Source organism: Alosa sapidissima, chromosome 22, assembly GCF_018492685.1.
Source record: "Alosa sapidissima isolate fAloSap1 chromosome 22, fAloSap1.pri, whole genome shotgun sequence".
Taxonomy (NCBI): Eukaryota; Metazoa; Chordata; class Actinopteri; order Clupeiformes; family Clupeidae; genus Alosa; species Alosa sapidissima.
The window spans coordinates 23,416,038-23,432,961 of NC_055978.1; the positions used below are offsets into that span (position 1 = coordinate 23,416,038).

Below are 16,924 nucleotides of genomic sequence, written 5' to 3' on the forward strand. Positions count from 1 at the left end.
GCTGAAGCATGCTGGCCTTGACACCTCAGTCCTTGCTTCCATTAACAGGTGTGTTACAGAGCGCATCCTCACATCATGATCTACTGCAGCGGTGGAAACAGAGGACAATTGGCAGGTATTTTACGTCATTTTTACATTACTTTTACTGCGATTTTGCTATGGTAGATATGGTTGTTGCTGTGCTAAATATAGGCCCATATTGTAGATTGTACAACTCATACATTTTGGCCTATACTATTAAGGGACAGCTGAATTGACCACCTAAACCATATATTTTCTGAAATCCAATAGCCTCTAGATATCAATTAGTATAAATTAAGACATGTCCTACCTTCCTACTGACTTTGACATATCATAAGGCATACATAGGCCCATATTGTAGAGCGAGAAACAAATTGTTCAGCTGATACATTTGGGCCTATACTATTAAGGGACAGCTGAACTGACCACCTAAACCATATATTTTCTGAAAGCCTACATGTATTTACTCTTGTCAATACATTCAGAACGTCACAGTATCATTTATCTGGGGAAATGAGCAACACCAGTTCATTCACAGGCCTGAGGAGCAGTTTTGGTCCATCCTTTCTGGAAATTCTCAGTTGAACTTTGCGCACCCGTCCATCTTTGCTGGGGTACACATCTGTGATGATACCAAGAGGCCAGTCGTTCCTTTTGCACTGAATGTCCCTGAGAAGCACCACGCTTCCTTCCTTGAGATTGGGCTGGTCAGAGAGCCACTTCCTTCGAGGTTGCAGTGTCGCCAGGTACTGTTTCTGCCACCTGTCCCAGAATGTGTTGGACAGGCTTTGCACTCTGCGCCACTGTTGTTTGAATAAGTCTTTGTGCTCAAATTCTCCAGCTGGAGGTGGACATGGGCCTACTTTTTGAGTCAGCAGTGACGCTGGTGTGAGGATGAAGGGATCTGAGGGGTCCGTGGACACAGGTACAGTACAAGTGGACGGTTGTTCACAATGGCAGCGACCTCCGCCAAGAAAGTCGTGAGCACCTCGTGTGTGAGTTTAGAGGATCCTATTTGCATGAGCACTGAGTCCAGGATACGGCGTGTGATGCCAATCATCCTTTCCCAGACTCCTCCCATGTGAGAAGAGTGTGGGGTGTTGAAAGTCCATGTGCAGCCATGTTCTGAGAAAAATCTCTCCATTGTTTTCTCATCGGCATTGGAGGGGATTTCAAGGTCTTTGGAGCCTGAGATGAAATTTGTGCCCCTATCAGAGTGCAGGTGTTTCACAGGCCCTCGGATAGACTGGAACCTTCTGAATGCATTAACAAAGCTGGAAGAGTCCAAGGACTCTATCACTTCAATGTGAATGGCTCTAACAGACAAGCAAGTAAAGAGAATTGCCCACCTCTTACTCTCAGCGTGACCTCCCCTCGTGCGGCGTGCGGCGTCAGCCCAGGGCCCGAAAACGTCCATGCCAACATTAGTGAAGGGCGGCTCTGTGCTGAGTCTGTCCAGTGGCAGGCCAGCCATTTTTTGAACTTCACACTTTCCTCTGAGTTTACGGCACACAGTGCATTCGAAAATCACTCTGCTGACGCATCTCTTGCTACCTACTATCCAGTAGCCAGCAGATTGGACAGCCCCCTTGGTGAAGTGCCGTCCCTGGTGAAGTGTCTGTCCATGAAAGTGATGCACAATGAGGGTGGCTACATGGTGGCGTCCAGGTATGATGAGTGGCCTTTTCTCTTCGGGACCTTGGTCTGCTGCAGCGAGACGTTCCCTTACTCGCAGCAGGCTGTCCTGGTCGATGAAAGGATCAAATGACCAGAGTGGGCTGGTCTTTGGAATGTTCATGCTGGATGTGAGGTACTCCAGCTCTCTCTCAAAGACTTCGTGCTGGACTGTTCTAATGATGACTGCTGCGCTTTGACGAGACATATCCATGGCGTTAAAGGCATGTGACAATGGTGCCATCCCTGACACTTTCCATTCTTTTTTCTGAAGCTCTGGATGATGTGAATCAGAGCTCCAACAGACCTTATGAGGGAGCTCCAGCGTGAGAAGAGGCTGAAGCGCTGTGAGCCTAGATGTTTTAACCCTTAAAGGTGTAGGTTTTTGAACGTTCTAAGTTCCGCAACAATTGAAGGTTCTAAAATTCTATGTTGAATTCAATGAACCCAGATATTCTTTAGAACGTTCATTTCTCAACATTCCTGTCACACCAGTGTGACGGTACTCCTTTAAGGGTTAACACTGTAGTGGAGAGTGTGGTCACCTGCGGTCAGATTTCAGTCTTGTTCTGGCTGTAAAAGTTCAAATGTCTGTTCAGGAAGTGACATGTCCACAGGCTGAGACAAGAATGCAGGTCCGGTGAACCATATCGTGTTTATTAAGTGGTCAGTTGGGATAGACCGTGTTGGGATATCTGCGGGATTGTGCTGTGTGTGAACGTACCTCCACTGTTGTGGCAGTGTGCTTCGTCTGATTCTTTGAACAAGATTGCTCACATATACGTAGAATCTTCTTTTCTCATTGAAAATGTACCCGAGTACAATCTTACTGTCCGTGTAGAATGTGACCGCATCAAATATGATGTCAATTTCAGACATGATGGCCTCTGCCAGATTCACTGCCATGACTGCTCCACACAGCTCCACACGGGGTATGGTGTGTTCTGGACATGGCGCGAGTCTGGCTTTGCTTGAAATCAGTCCTGTGTGGGATGTCCCATCTGCATGTACAGTCTTTAAATAGGCAACCGCAGCAACTGCCCTCTCTGATGTGTCTGAGAAGACACATAATTCAGTTAGTTCGGCTGCAGACAATGACGCACCTGTGTAAGCTCTGGGGATCTTTAGGTGTTGTAGCTCCTGAAGAGAATCTCTCCAGCTGTCCCACAACTTCTCCTTTTCTGCAGGCAGTGGGGCGTCCCATTCAGGAGAGTCAGAGGTGAGTTCTCGGAGGAGCGCTTTACCTTGAATAGTCACGGGAGAGACGAATCCGAGCAGATCATACAAGCTGTTCACTGTGGAAAGGACTCCTCTTCGCGTGAACGGCTTCCTCTCATCCTGCACACGGTAAGTGAAACAGTCAGAGTCCAGGTCCCAGTGTAGCCCCAGGCTCTGCTGCACTGGTAGACTGTCAGCTGCCAGGTCCAGGTCTTTTAGGTCTGTGGCATGGTCCTCACAGAGAAAGGCCTCCATAACTTCCTTGCTGTTGGAGGCCAGCTTATGCAGTCTGAGGTTGGAACACGCCAGCATACTTTCAGTCCTTTTAAGTAGACTGATCACCTGCTCTGCTGTTGGGGGGGATTTCAGCCCATCGTCCACATAAAAATCACAGGCTACAAACTGCCGCGCGTCCTCTCCATACTCACTCTGTTGATCTTGGGCTGCACGCCTGAGACAGTAAATGGCCACTGCCGGGGAAGGGCTATTTCCAAAGACGTGGAAATTCATGCGACATTCTGCAATCTCTTTCTCTGGGTCATTATCTTTGAACCGAAGGAACATGAGGAAGTTGCGGTCCTCTGGCTTGACCTTGAAGCAGTGGAACATTTGTTGTATGTCCACAGAGAAGGCGAAAAGTTCTTTTCTGAAGCGGAGGAGGACCCCCACGAGGCTGTTGTTGAGGTCCGGTCCAGTTAACAGCACTTGGTTCAGAGACAGTCCTTTGTGTTGTGCACTGGAGTCAAAAACGACTCTTATCTGAAAGGGTTTTTTTGGGTGATACACACCAAAGCATGGTAAGTACCAGTGCTCCTCACCAGGTTTCAGTGGGGGGGCTTCCTCAGCGTGTCCACTCTGAAAGATCTTTTCTATGAATGTGATGAACTGCTCTTTAATTTCAGGCTTTCTCTTGAAAGAGCGTTGCAGCGAGTTGAGGCGTTCCAGTGCTTGTGCGCGATTGTCACACAGCCGTGGCCGGTGAGCTCTGAAGGGCAGGGGAGCCACCCAGCTGTTTCCTTTGTCCTTGTAGACTCCACGGTCCATGATGCTCATAAACTGCATGTCCTCGATGGAAGGAGCCTCTGTGTCATCGTCCTTTGTTGTCTGAAAAACATCACAGTTCAAAATGTTCTGTACCTTTGCATGACTGTCTCTGTGTAGGATGGCGTGTGAGGGGGACTCAGCATTACAGTATCTCTCCTTCACCGTGTAGCTGTTTGGGCATGGCGGAAAGAGAGAAGGGCGTCCGTTTCTCAGCACGTTGGTGTAGTAGGCGCTGACCAGGGTTGGTTTATGCATATCTCCAATGCACACATCACCCACGATCACCCAGCCCAGATCCAGCTTTTGGGCGTAGGGTGCGTTGTGTGGGCCGTTCATCTGCCTTCTCACCTTATGAACTCTGATCATATCTCTGCCTAACAACAGTACAATAGGAGCTTGAGGATCCAGCTCAGGGAAGTGCTTTGCGAGATGTTTTAAGTGTGTGTGGCTTAAGGCAACCTCAGGTGTGGGGATTTCTGTTCGGTTGTTTGGAATTTCGTTGCATTCAATCAGTGGTGGCAGTGTGAGTGTGATACTGCCATCAATGGGCTCCACCATGAAGCCACGCGCCTGTCAGCCTGCAGTCTCTATTGTGCCAGCGCACGTTTTCAGAGAGTATGGTGAGGGGCGTCCTGAGATGTTGAACAGACTGAAAAACTCCGACCGTGCAAGAGATCTATTACTTTGGTCGTCTAGTATGGCATACACACGGAGAGCAGAGTCAGGGCGGTCGGCTGGGTGCACCCTCACAAGGCATATTTTGGAACAGGAGCGTCCTGAGATGTCCTTTCCACACACCTTGGTGCATGTGGTCGAGACTGCAGTCTCCCCGCCGTTCTCTGATGCAGGACCTGAGCTGTTGGACCTCTGGACCGGGCCGGGATGCAGTGTAGCGATGTGTGTTTTGCTTCCACATTCTGTGCAGCTTACCTCCTCATCACAGTTCTTTGCTAGGTGTATGGCCTTGCAGCATTTGTAGCACACTCCGTGTTTCTTCGAGTTTCTCCGAGTTCCTTTCTTTCCTCTATGGGTTTTTCTCTAAATCCATGGCATTTGTGGAGAGGGTGAGCTTTGTTGTGCAGCAGACAATGTTTCGCTGGGTCCTCTCTGCTGATGGACTTACCTGCTGCAGGGGAGTCAGATGACATGAGTGAGGTGTTGGGGGACACTCCGGTCTTAAGAACCCCCACTGCCCTCTGACTGTCAGGTTTAAACGTTGGCTTGTTATGACCAGAAGGTTCGTTGCTTGGCGCTGACAGCATAAAACCTGGGTCATTTCGCATTTTTGCTTGCTGACACACAAAGTTCACAAAGAAACTGAATGGGGGATAGGCGCCCTATGTTGTTCTTTAAAGTTAAAGCCTAATGTAAGCCACTTTTACTGCAAATAAAATGGTAATTTCTGCACAATAGGGTTGACCCCACGGGGCGTGTCTAAGTAGCTAAGCCCAAGCAGGTCCCCATCATCCTTAGCTGCTTGTATTTCCATAAGCAAGTCCCCTAGTTCTCTTAATTTGCGGCCATCTTTGTTCTGGATCTTAGGGAAGTTCTCCAATCTCCTGAACAAGGAGCTCTCGATGACCTCTGGTGCACCGTAGCACTCGTTGAGACGGTCCCATATAGCTCGGAGTCCTTGTTCCGGATAGTTCACATGCACAGTCCTTATTCGCCTGGCGTGTTCAGCTGAGTCTTTGCCTAACCATTTCGTTAGGAGGTCGAGCTGTTCGCTAGCTGACAGGTTAAGGTTTCTGATAGAGTTCATGAAAGATGCTCTCCAAGCCCTAAAGCATTCAGGACGGTCATTGAACTGCATAAGTCCAGTGGAGATTAGCTCACGTCGAGCCATGAATCTGACAATGTTTGACATGTCGGTGTTATTATTGTCGTCCGTGTGGCTGTGCACAGGGACATTTTGCTTGTATGCAGCATCAGGTGGCACATGGGGATTGTCAGAAAGTCTGTTGTATGCAGTGTTGCAGCCATTTCCTAAACGTTGTACAAATGCAGTGTGAGGTTTTAATCACATAGTTAGTGTGCTGCGGTCGTGGCACATTAAAACCTCCCTCCACAGCCTGATTTTGGGTTGGGACGTGCTGTACATAGGGGGGTCTAAAGTTCTGTTGACTTAGCTAACTTAGCTAATCATTTTTAGCAGTTTTGCTAAAAATGTTAGCAATGCTAACATGCTAACTAGCTACAGTGGGTAGGAGTTATAGTTGATGACAAGTAACAGTTACAATGGCTGAACAGTTAAAAAGTTCAGTAGTTTAAAGGGTTAAATTGTTTAACAGTGAAATATTGTAGTGAGGACTTTTATTTTGAAACAGTTTTTGGCAGAGGAAGCAGTTGAACAGGGTGTGTAGTCTTAATAGAGCCAGTTTGTATGCTTAAAGCCTGAGACTGGCAGTTGATCCAGGTGGCCTGACCACCTGGCATAGGATTCTAATTGCTTAACGGCTCTATTGTGATGTCATCAGCCCATGTTAAGTCTATGGGGAAATTTTGAACAGTTTTTAATTAATAGTTTAAAAAGTATAAAAGTTACAAAGCTGAAAAATGCATACCCCCCATGTCCTAAGTAAGACCTACGCAACGCAGTTTGAATGAAGTTTCTACGTTAAATGGTTAAAGCTGCATTAAATGCGTTAGAAGAAGAAGAAGAACTAGAAAAGCATTTCCTGAAGGAAATACAGTGCATGAAAATGCAACAATATGATGTAAAATATCATACAGAGTAAAAACAAACTATATTGGTTGCTAGGTAGATGAGGTTTAATATAGTTGGAATGACTGAACAGTTAAATAGGTGTATAGTTTAAATGGTTAAATTATTTAGGTAGATAGTTGACGATAACTGACAGTTGGAATGGCTCTAATGTTTGCTAGCAGTTATGCTAACTATGTTAACAAAGATAATAATGTTAACCAAGTTACTATGCTAACTAACATGCTAACAATGTTAAAATGTTAAGTATGCTAACCATGTGACTTAGCTAACTTAGCTAATCATTTTAAGCAGTTTTGCTAAAAATGCTAACTAGCATGCTAACATGCTAGCATGCTAACTATGCTAACCATGTGACTTAGCTAACTTAGCTAATCATTTTTTGCAGTTTTGCTAAAAATGCTAACTAGCATGCTAACATGCTAGCATGCTAACTATGCTAACCATGTGACTTAGCTAACTTAGCTAATCATTTTTTGCAGTTTTGCTAAAAATGCTAACTAGCATGCTAGCATGCTAACTATGCTAACCATGTTACTTAGCTAACTTAGCTAACTAGCTACAGTGGGTAGGAGTCATAGTTGATGACAAGTAACAGTTACAATGGCTGAACAGTTAAAAAGTTCAGTAGTTTAAAGGGTTAAATTGTTTAACAGTGAAATATTGTAGTGAGGACTTTTATTTTGAAACAGTTTTTGGCAGAGGAAGCAGTTGAACAGGATGTGTAGTCTTAATAGGGCCAGTTTGTATGCTTAAAGCCTGAGACTGGCAGTTGATCCAGGTGGCCCGAACACCTGCCATAGGATTCTAATTGCTTAACGGCTCTATTGTGATGTCATCAGCCCATGTTAAGTCTATGGGGAAATTTTGATTAGTTTTTAATTAATAGTTTAAAAAGTATAAAAGTTACAAAGATGAAAAATACATAGCACCCATGTCCTAAGTAAGACCTACGTAACATAGTTTGAATGAAGTTTCTACGTTAAACGGTTGAAGCTGCATTAAGTGCGTTAGAAGAAGAATAATAATAAAATGCCTTGGAAGAACAGTACAGTGCATTTTCATGCACTGTAATAATAACTAGAAAAGCATTTCCTGAAGGAAATACAGTGCATGAAAATGCAAAAAATATGATGTCAAATATCATACAGAGTAAAAACAAACTATATTGGTTGCTAAGTAGATGAGGTTTAATATAGTTGGAATGACTGAACAGTTAAATAGGTGGATAGTTTAAATGGTTAAATTATTTAGGTAGATAGTTGACGATAACTGACAGTTGGAATGGCTCTATGTTTGTTAGCAGTTATGCTAACTATGTTAACAAAGATAATAATATTAACAAAGTTACTATGCTAACTAGCATGCTAACACGCTAGCATGCTAACTATGCTAACCACGTTACTTAGCTAACTTAGCTAATCATTTTTAGCAGTTATGCTAAAAATGCTAACTAACATGCTAATATGTTAGCATGCTAACTATGTTAACCACATTACTTAGCTAACTTAGCTAATCGTTTTTAGCAGTTATGCGAAAAATGCTAACTAGCATGCTAATATGTTAGCATGCTAACTGTGCTAACCACATTACTTAGCGAACATAGCTAATCGTTTTTAGCCGTTTTGTTAAAAATGTTAACTAGCATGCTAACATGCTAGCATGCTAACTATGCTAACCATGTTACTTAGCTAACTTAGCTAATCATTTTTTGCAGTTTTGCTAAAAATGCTAACTAGCATGCTAACATGCTAGCATGCTAACTATGCTAACCATGTTACTTAGCTAACTTAGCTAACTAGCTACAGTGGGTAGGAGTCATAGTTGATGACAAGTAACAGTTTACAATGGCTGAACAGTTAAAAATTTCAGTAGTTTAAAGGGTTAAATTGTTTAACAGTGAAATATTGTAGTGAGGACTTTTATTTTGAAACAGTTTTTGGCAGAGGAAGCAGTTGAACAGGATGTGTAGTCTTAATAGAGCCAGTTTGTATGCTTAAAGCCTGAGACTGGCAGTTGATCCAGGTGGCCCGAACACCTGCCATAGGATTCTAATTGCTTAACGGCCGTATTGTGATGTCATAATCATAATGTTAAGTCAATGGGGAAATTTTGATTCGTTTTTAATTAATAGTTTAAAAAGTATAAAAGTTACAAAGGTGAAAAATACAAAGCCCACATGTCATAAGTAAGACCTACGTAACATAGTTTGAATGAAGTTTCTACGTTAAACGGTTGAAGCTGCATTAAGTGCGTTAGAAGAAGAATAATAACTAGAAAAGCATTTCCTGAAGGAAATACAGTGCATGAAAATGCAAAAATATGATGTAAAATATCATACAGAATAAAAACAAACTATATTGGTTGCTAAGTAGATGAGGTTTAATATAGTTGGAATGACTGAACAGTTAAATAGGTGGATAGTTTAAATGGTTAAATTATTTAGGTAGATAGTTGACGATAACTGACAGTTGGAATGGCTCTAATGTTTCCTAGCAGTTATGCTAACTATGTTAACAAAGATAATAATGTTAACAAAGTTACTATGCTAACTAGCATGCTAACATGCTAGCATGCTAACTATGCTAACCATGTTACTTAGCTAATCGTTTTTAGTAGTTTTGCTAAAAATGCTAACTAGCATGCTAACATGCTAGCGCTAGCATGCTAACTATGCTAACCACGTTACTTAGCTGACTTAGCTAATCGTTTTTAGCGGTTTTGCTAAAAATGCTAACTAGCATGCTAGCATGCTAACTATGCTAACCACGTTACTTAGCTGACTTAGCTAATCGTTTTTAGCAGTTTTGCTAAAAATGCTAACTAGCATGCTAACATGCTAGCATGCTAACTATGCTAACCATGTGACTTAGCTAACTTAGCTAATCATTTTAAGCAGTTTTGCTAAAAATGCTAACTAGCATGCTAACATGCTAGCATGCTAACTATGCTAACCATGTTACTTAGCTAACTTAGCTAACTAGCTACAGTGGGTAGGAATCATAGTTGATGACAAGTAACAGTTACAATGGCTGAACAGTTAAAAAGTTCAGTAGTTTAAAGGGTTGAATTGTTTAACAGTGAAATATTGTAGTGAGGACTTTTATTTTGAAACAGTTTTTGGCAGAGGAAGCAGTTGAACAGGATGTGTAGTCTTAATAGGGCCAGTTTGTATGCTTAAAGCCTGAGACTGGCAGTTGGTCCAGGTGGCCCGAACACCTGCCATAGGATTCTAATTGCTTAACGGCTCTATTGTGATGTCATCAGCCCATGTTAAGTCTATGGGGAAATTTTGACTAGTTTTTAATTAATAGTTTAAAAAGTATAAAAGTTACAAAGCTGAAAAATACATAGCACCCATGTCCCAAGTAAGACCTACGTAACATAGTTTGAATGAAGTTTCTACGTTAAACGGTTGAAGCTGCATTAACTGCGTTAGAAGAAGAAGAAGAACTAGAAAAGCATTTCCTGAAGGAAATACAGTGCATGAAAATGCAAAAATATGATGTAAAATATCATACAGAGTAAAAACAAACTATATTGGTTGCTAAGTAGATGAGGTTTAATATAGTTGGAATGACTGAACAGTTAAATAGGTGGATAGTTTAAATGGTTAAATTATTTAGGTAGATAGTTGACGATAACTGACAGTTGGAATGGCTCTAATGTTTGCTAGCAGTTATGCTAACTATGTTAACAAAGATAATAATGTTAACAAAGTTACTATGCTAACTAGCATGTTAGCATGCTAACTATGCTAACCATGTTACTTAGCTAATCATTTTTAGTAGTTTTGCTAAAAATGCTAACTAGCACGCTAACATGCTAGCGCTAGCATGCTAACATGCTAGCGCTAGCATGCTAACTATGCTAACCATGTGACTTAGCTAACTTAGCTAATCATTTTAAGCAGTTTTGCTAAAAATGCTAACTAGCATGCTAACATGCTAACTATGCTAACCACGTTACTTAGCTGACTTAGCTAATCATTTTTAGCAGTTTTGCTAAAAATGCTAACTAGCATGCTAACATCCTAGCATGCTAACTATGCTAACCATGTGACTTAGCTAACTTAGCTAATCATTTTAAGCAGTTTTGCTAAAAATGCTAACTAGCATGCTAACTATGCTAACCATGTTACTTAGCTAACTTAGCTAACTAGCTACAGTGGGTAGGAGTCATAGTTGATGACAAGTAACAGTTACAATGGCTGAACAGTTAAAAAGTTCAGTAGTTTAAAGGGTTGAATTGTTTAACAGTGAAATATTGTAGTGAGGACTTTTATTTTGAAACAGTTTTTGGCAGAGGAAGCAGTTGAACAGGATGTGTAGTCTTAATAGGGCCAGTTTGTATGCTTAAAGCCTGAGACTGGCAGTTGGTCCAGGTGGCCCGAACACCTGCCATAGGATTCTAATTGCTTAACGGCCGTATTGTGATGTCATAATCATAATGTTAAGTCAATGGGGAAATTTTGATTAGTTTTTAATTAATAGTTTAAAAAGTATAAAAGTTACAAAGTTGAAAAATACATAGCACCCATGTCCTAAGTAAGACCTACGTAACATAGTTTGAATGAAGTTTCTACGTTAAACGGTTGAAGCTGCATTAAATGCGTTAGAAGAAGAAGAAGAACTAGAAAAGCATTTCCTGAAGGAAATACAGTGCATGAAAATGCAAAAAATATGATGTAAAATATCATACAGAGTAAAAACAAACTATATTGGTTGCTAGGTAGATGAGGTTTAATATAGTTGGCATGACTGAACAGTTAAATAGGTGGATAGTTTATATAGGTAAATGATTTACTTGGTAGATAAGGTTTAATATAGTTGGAATGATTGAACGGTTAAATAAGTGGATAGTTTAAATGGTTAAATTATTTAGGTAGATAGTTGACAATAACGGACACTTGGAATGGCTCTAATGTTTGCTAGCAGTTATGCTAACTATGTTAACAAAGATAATACTGTTAACCAAGTTACTATGCTAACTAGCATGCTAACAATGTTAAAATGCTAAGTATGTTAACCATGTTACTTAGCTGACTTAGCTCATCATTTTAAGCAGTTTTGCTAAAAATGCTAACTAGCATGCTAGCATGCTAACTATGCTAACCATATGACTTAGCTAACTTAGCTAATCATTTTAAGCAGTTTTGCTTAAAATGCTAACTAGCATGCTAACATGCTAGCATGCTAACTATGCTAACCATGTGACTTAGCTAACTTAGCTAATCATTTTTAGCAGTTTTGTTAAAAATGCTAACTAGCATGCTAACATGCTAGCATGCTAACCATGTGACCTAGCTAACTTAGCTAATCATTTTTAGCAGTTTTGTTAAAAATGCTAACTAGCATGCTAACTATGCTAACCATGTGACTTAGCTAACTTAGCTAATCATTTTAAGCAGTTTTGCTAAAAATGCTAACTAGCATGCTAACATGCTAGCATGCTAACTATGCTAACCATGTGACTTAGCTAACTTAGCTAATCATTTTTAGTAGTTTTGCTAAAAATGCTAACTAGCATGCTAACATGCTAGCATGCTAACCATGCTACTTAGCTAACTTAGCTAACTAGCTACAGTAGGTAGGAGTCATAGTTGATGACAAGTAACAGTTACAATGGCTGAACAGTTAAAAAGTTCAGTAGTTTAAAGTGTTAAATTGTTTAACAGTAAAATATTATAGTGAGGACTTTTATTTTGAAACAGTTTTTGGCAGAGGAAGCAGTTGAACAGGATGTGTAGTCTTAATAGGGCCAGTTTGTATGCTTAAAGCCTGAGACTGGCAGTTGGTCCAGGTGGCCCGAACACCTGCCATAGGATTCTAATTGCTGTGATGTCATAAAGGCCTAATGTTAAGTCAATGGGGAAATTTTGAGTAGTTTTTAATTAATAGTTTAAAAAGTATAAAAGTTACAAAGTTGAAAAATACATAGCCCCTATGTCACAAGTAAGACCTACGTAACAAAGTTTGAATGAAGTTTCTACGTTAAACGGTTGAAGCTGCATTAAACGCGTTAGAAGAAGAAGTATAATAAGAACTAGAAAAGCATTTCCTGAAGGAAATACAGTGCATGAAAATGCAAAAAATATGATGTAAAATATCATACAGAGTAAAAACAAACTATATTGGTTGCTAGGTAGATGAGGTTTAATATAGTTGGCATGACTGAACAGTTAAATAGGTGGATAGTTTATATAGGTAAATGATTTACTTGGTAGATAAGGTTTAATATAGTTGGAATGATTGAACGGTTAAATAAGTGGATAGTTTAAATGGTTAAATTATTTAGGTAGATAGTTGACGATAACTGACACTTGGAATGGCTCTAATGTTTGCTAGCAGTTATGCTAACTATGTTAACAAAGATAATAATGTTAACCAAGTTACTATGCTAACTAGCATGCTAACAATGTTAAAATGCTAAGTATGTTAACCATGTTACTTAGCTGACTTAGCTCATCATTTTAAGCAGTTTTGCTAAAACTGCTAACTAACATGCTAACATGCTAGCATGCTAACCATGTGACTTAGCTAACTTAGCTAATCATTTTTAGCAGTTTTGCTAAAAATGCTAACTAGCATGCTAACATGCTAGCATGCTAACTATGCTAACCATGTGACTTAGCTAACTTAGCTAATCATTTTTAGCAGTTTTGCTTAAAATGCTAACTAGCATGCTAACATGCTAGCATGCTAACTATGCTAACCATGTGACTTAGCTAACTTAGCTAATCATTTTAAGCAGTTTTGCTAAAAATGCTAACTAGCATGCTAACATGCTAACTATGCTAACCATGTGACTTAGCTAACTTAGCTAATCATTTTTAGCAGTTTTGCTTAAAATGCTAACTAGCATGCTAACATGCTAGCATGCTAACCATATGACTTAGCTAACTTAGCTAATCATTTTTAGCAGTTTTGCTAAAAATGCTAATTAACATGCTAACTATGCTAGCATGCTAACCATGCTACTTAGCTAACTTAGCTAACTAGCTACAGTGGGTAGGAGTCATAGTTGATGACAAGTAACAGTTACAATGGCTGAACAGTTAAAAAGTTCAGTAGTTTAAAGGGTTAAATTGTTTAACAGTAAAATATTATAGTGAGGACTTTTATTTTGAAACAGTTTTTGGCAGAGGAAGCAGTTGAACAGGATGTGTAGTCTTAATAGGGCCAGTTTGTATGCTTAAAGCCTGAGACTGGCAGTTGGTCCAGGTGGCCCGAACACCTGCCATAGGATTCTAATTGCTTAACGGCTCTATTGTGATGTCATCAGCCCATGTTAAGTCTATGGGGAAATTTTGACTAGTTTTTAATTAATAGTTTAAAAAGTATAAAAGTTACAAAGCTGAAAAATACATAGCACCCATGTCCCAAGTAAGACCTACGTAACATAGTTTGAATGAAGTTTCTACGTTAAACGGTTGAAGCTGCATTAAATGCGTTAGAAGAAGAATAAGAATAAGAATAAGAAAAGCATTTCCTGAAGGAAATACAGTGCATGAAAATGCAAAAATATGATGTAAAATATCATACAGAGTAAAAACAAACTATATTGGTTGCTAAGTAGATGAGGTTTAATATAGTTGGAATGACTGAACAGTTAAATAGGTGGATAGTTTAAATGGTTAAATTATTTAGGTAGATAGTTGACGATAACTGACAGTTGGAATGGCTCTAATGTTTGCTAGTAGTTATGCTAACTATGTTAACAAAGATAATAATGTTAACAAAGTTACTATGCTAACTAACATGTTAGCATGCTAACTATGCTAACCATGTTACTTAGCTAACTTAGCTAATTGTTTTTAGTAGTTTTGCTAAAAATGCTAACTAGCATGCTAACATGCTAACTATGCTAACCATATGACTTAGCTAACTTAGCTAATCATTTTAAGCAGTTTTGCTAAAAATGCTAACTAGCATGCTAACAAGCTAGCATGCTAACTATGCTAACCATATGACTTAGCTAAGTTAGCTAATCATTTTAAGAGGTTTTGCTAAAAATGCTAACTAGCATGCTAACATGCTAGCATGCTAACTATGCTAACCATGTGACTTAGCTAACTTAGCTAATCATTTTAAGCAGTTTTGCTAAAAATGCTAACTAGCATGCTAACATGCTAGCATGCTAACTATGCTAACCATGTGACTTAGCTAACTTAGCTAATCATTTTTAGCAGTTTTGCTAAAAATGCTAACTAGCATGCTAACTATGCTAACCATGTGACTTAGCTAACTTAGCTAACTAGCTACAGTGGGTAGGAGTCATAGTTGATGACAAGTAACAGTTACAATGGCTAAACAGTTAAAAAGTTAAGTAGTTTAAAGGGTTAAATTGTTTAACAGTAAAATATTATAGTGAGGACTTTTATTTTAAAACAGTTTTTGGCAGAGGAAGCAGTTGAACAGGATGTGTAGTCTTAATAGGGCCAGTTTGTATGCTTAAAGCCTGAGACTGGCAGTTGGTCCAGGTGGCCCGAACACCTGCCATAGGATTCTAATTGCTTAACGGCCGTATTGTGATGTCATAATCATAATGTTAAGTCAATGGGGAAATTTTGATTAGTTTTTAATTAATAGTTTAAAAAGTATAAAAGTTACAAAGGTGAAAAATACAAAGCCCACATGTCATAAGTAAGACCTACGTAACATAGTTTGAATGAAGTTTCTACGTTAAACGGTTGAAGCTGCATTAAGTGCGTTAGAAGAAGAATAATAATAAGAAGAAGCCTAGGAAGAACAGTACAGTGCATTTTCATGCACTGTAATAAAATGCCTAGGAAGAACAGTACAGTGCATTTTCATGCACTGTAATAAGAAGAAGCCTAGGAAGAACAGTACAGTGCATTTTCATGCACTGTAATAAGAAGCCTAGGAAGAACAGTACAGTGCATTTTCATGCACTGTAATAATAAGACTTCGGATAACAGAACAGTGCATTTTCATGCACTGTAATAATAGAAGAATATAGCCTATAGCGCATCATGTAAATCCCAGACTGAAATTAATGCAATTTTCTAAATAAATCGCCCGTTTATAGGGCTTGGATTGGGGCCGGGAAATTAAAAATGACCAGAACGCTCCTCCCCCCTCAAAACCGACCGCTATTTAGACTAGTACAAGGTTTTATGAATAGGCCTTTATCACGGCAGCCAAAGTAGGAAGTGAACAGTCCTGTTCCTGTGCAAACACATGTGTTTAATTATGGTTATGGATTTAGCAGACGCCTTTGTCCAAAATTAAGTGTCAGATTCGGCCACAGTTACTTCAACCAGAGGCCTCGTTAATGTTTTTAGGAACACCTGTGGTTTGCCTGCCAACAGGAAATTGAACAGCCCTACTTCACCTGCCCGTGGGCTGCCGTGATATAGGCCTATTAACGTGCACTGACATATCGTACACATATGTACTAGCCTAGACTTGTTTTGAGATCAGGCTGCGCATTCATATAGGCAGCATCACATTTAAGAGATGCATGTTGACATCAAACCATGGAACTAAGAAGTTTACCCAACCTGCTGTTCATTCTCGTGAAGTTTCTTCTGTTTTTCTTGAACTGAATGGTAAATTGGTTTCATGTTCCTCTTCTTAATGTATGAGACACTTGCTATAACTGTACACCTGTATGTCGCTAGCTTGACTCAAGGGGAGACGGGGGAGGGGGCCTTTATTAACTTGCGTAGCGTGCGTATAGGGAGAACCTACCCTGTCAACTCACATGCTTTCTGTCCCATTTTGGAAATGTAGTCATCGACTGTGAAATCACACCAATATCGTAGTACAATGTAAGGCCGGCGAAGTGTAGTATAAGGTAGGTTATTTCTTATTATCCTGATCTAATAATCTTGAAGCTGCTATCCAAACTTAATTTAATGAATTTTCCGAAATTCTAATGAATTTTAATGCATTTTCAGAAATGTGTTTGCTTAAAGGTCTCCTTAATGTTTTCCCCAATTGTGATTATAGGCATCATCCACGCATTTTCAACGCAATCCTGGGGGGAAAAAACACCTTTAGACCTTATTTCATAATGAGGTAGGTTAGTCTATGCCTTGGATCATCCGAGAACAAACTTAGTTGCACTTGTAGGCTACTATAGCCTAGGGTATAATATAGCCTACTGGAAGTCTTTTTGGACAAAAGCGTCTGCCAAATAGGCTAGCCTACCATAAATATACTGAAAACGAAGCGCAAAAAATTGAGATGTCATATGATATTCCGAACCATGGAA

At 39.9% G+C, this 16,924-nt stretch overlaps 1 protein-coding gene across 1 annotated transcript in view; it reads left to right on the forward strand.

Annotated features, from left to right (window-relative positions):
* The first annotated feature begins 16,225 nt into the window (after positions 1-16,225).
* LOC121697670 (alpha-1,3-galactosyltransferase 2-like) overlaps positions 16,226-16,924 on the forward strand; it is a 29,354-nt gene continuing 28,655 nt past the window's right edge. Inside the window, exons 1-3 of the mRNA XM_042079311.1 lie at positions 16,226-16,256; positions 16,441-16,504; positions 16,660-16,728. Of these exons, the coding sequence (XP_041935245.1) occupies positions 16,724-16,728 (5 nt within the window). The 5' untranslated portion in view covers positions 16,226-16,256; positions 16,441-16,504; positions 16,660-16,723. The remainder of the gene's footprint in view (positions 16,257-16,440; positions 16,505-16,659; positions 16,729-16,924) is intronic.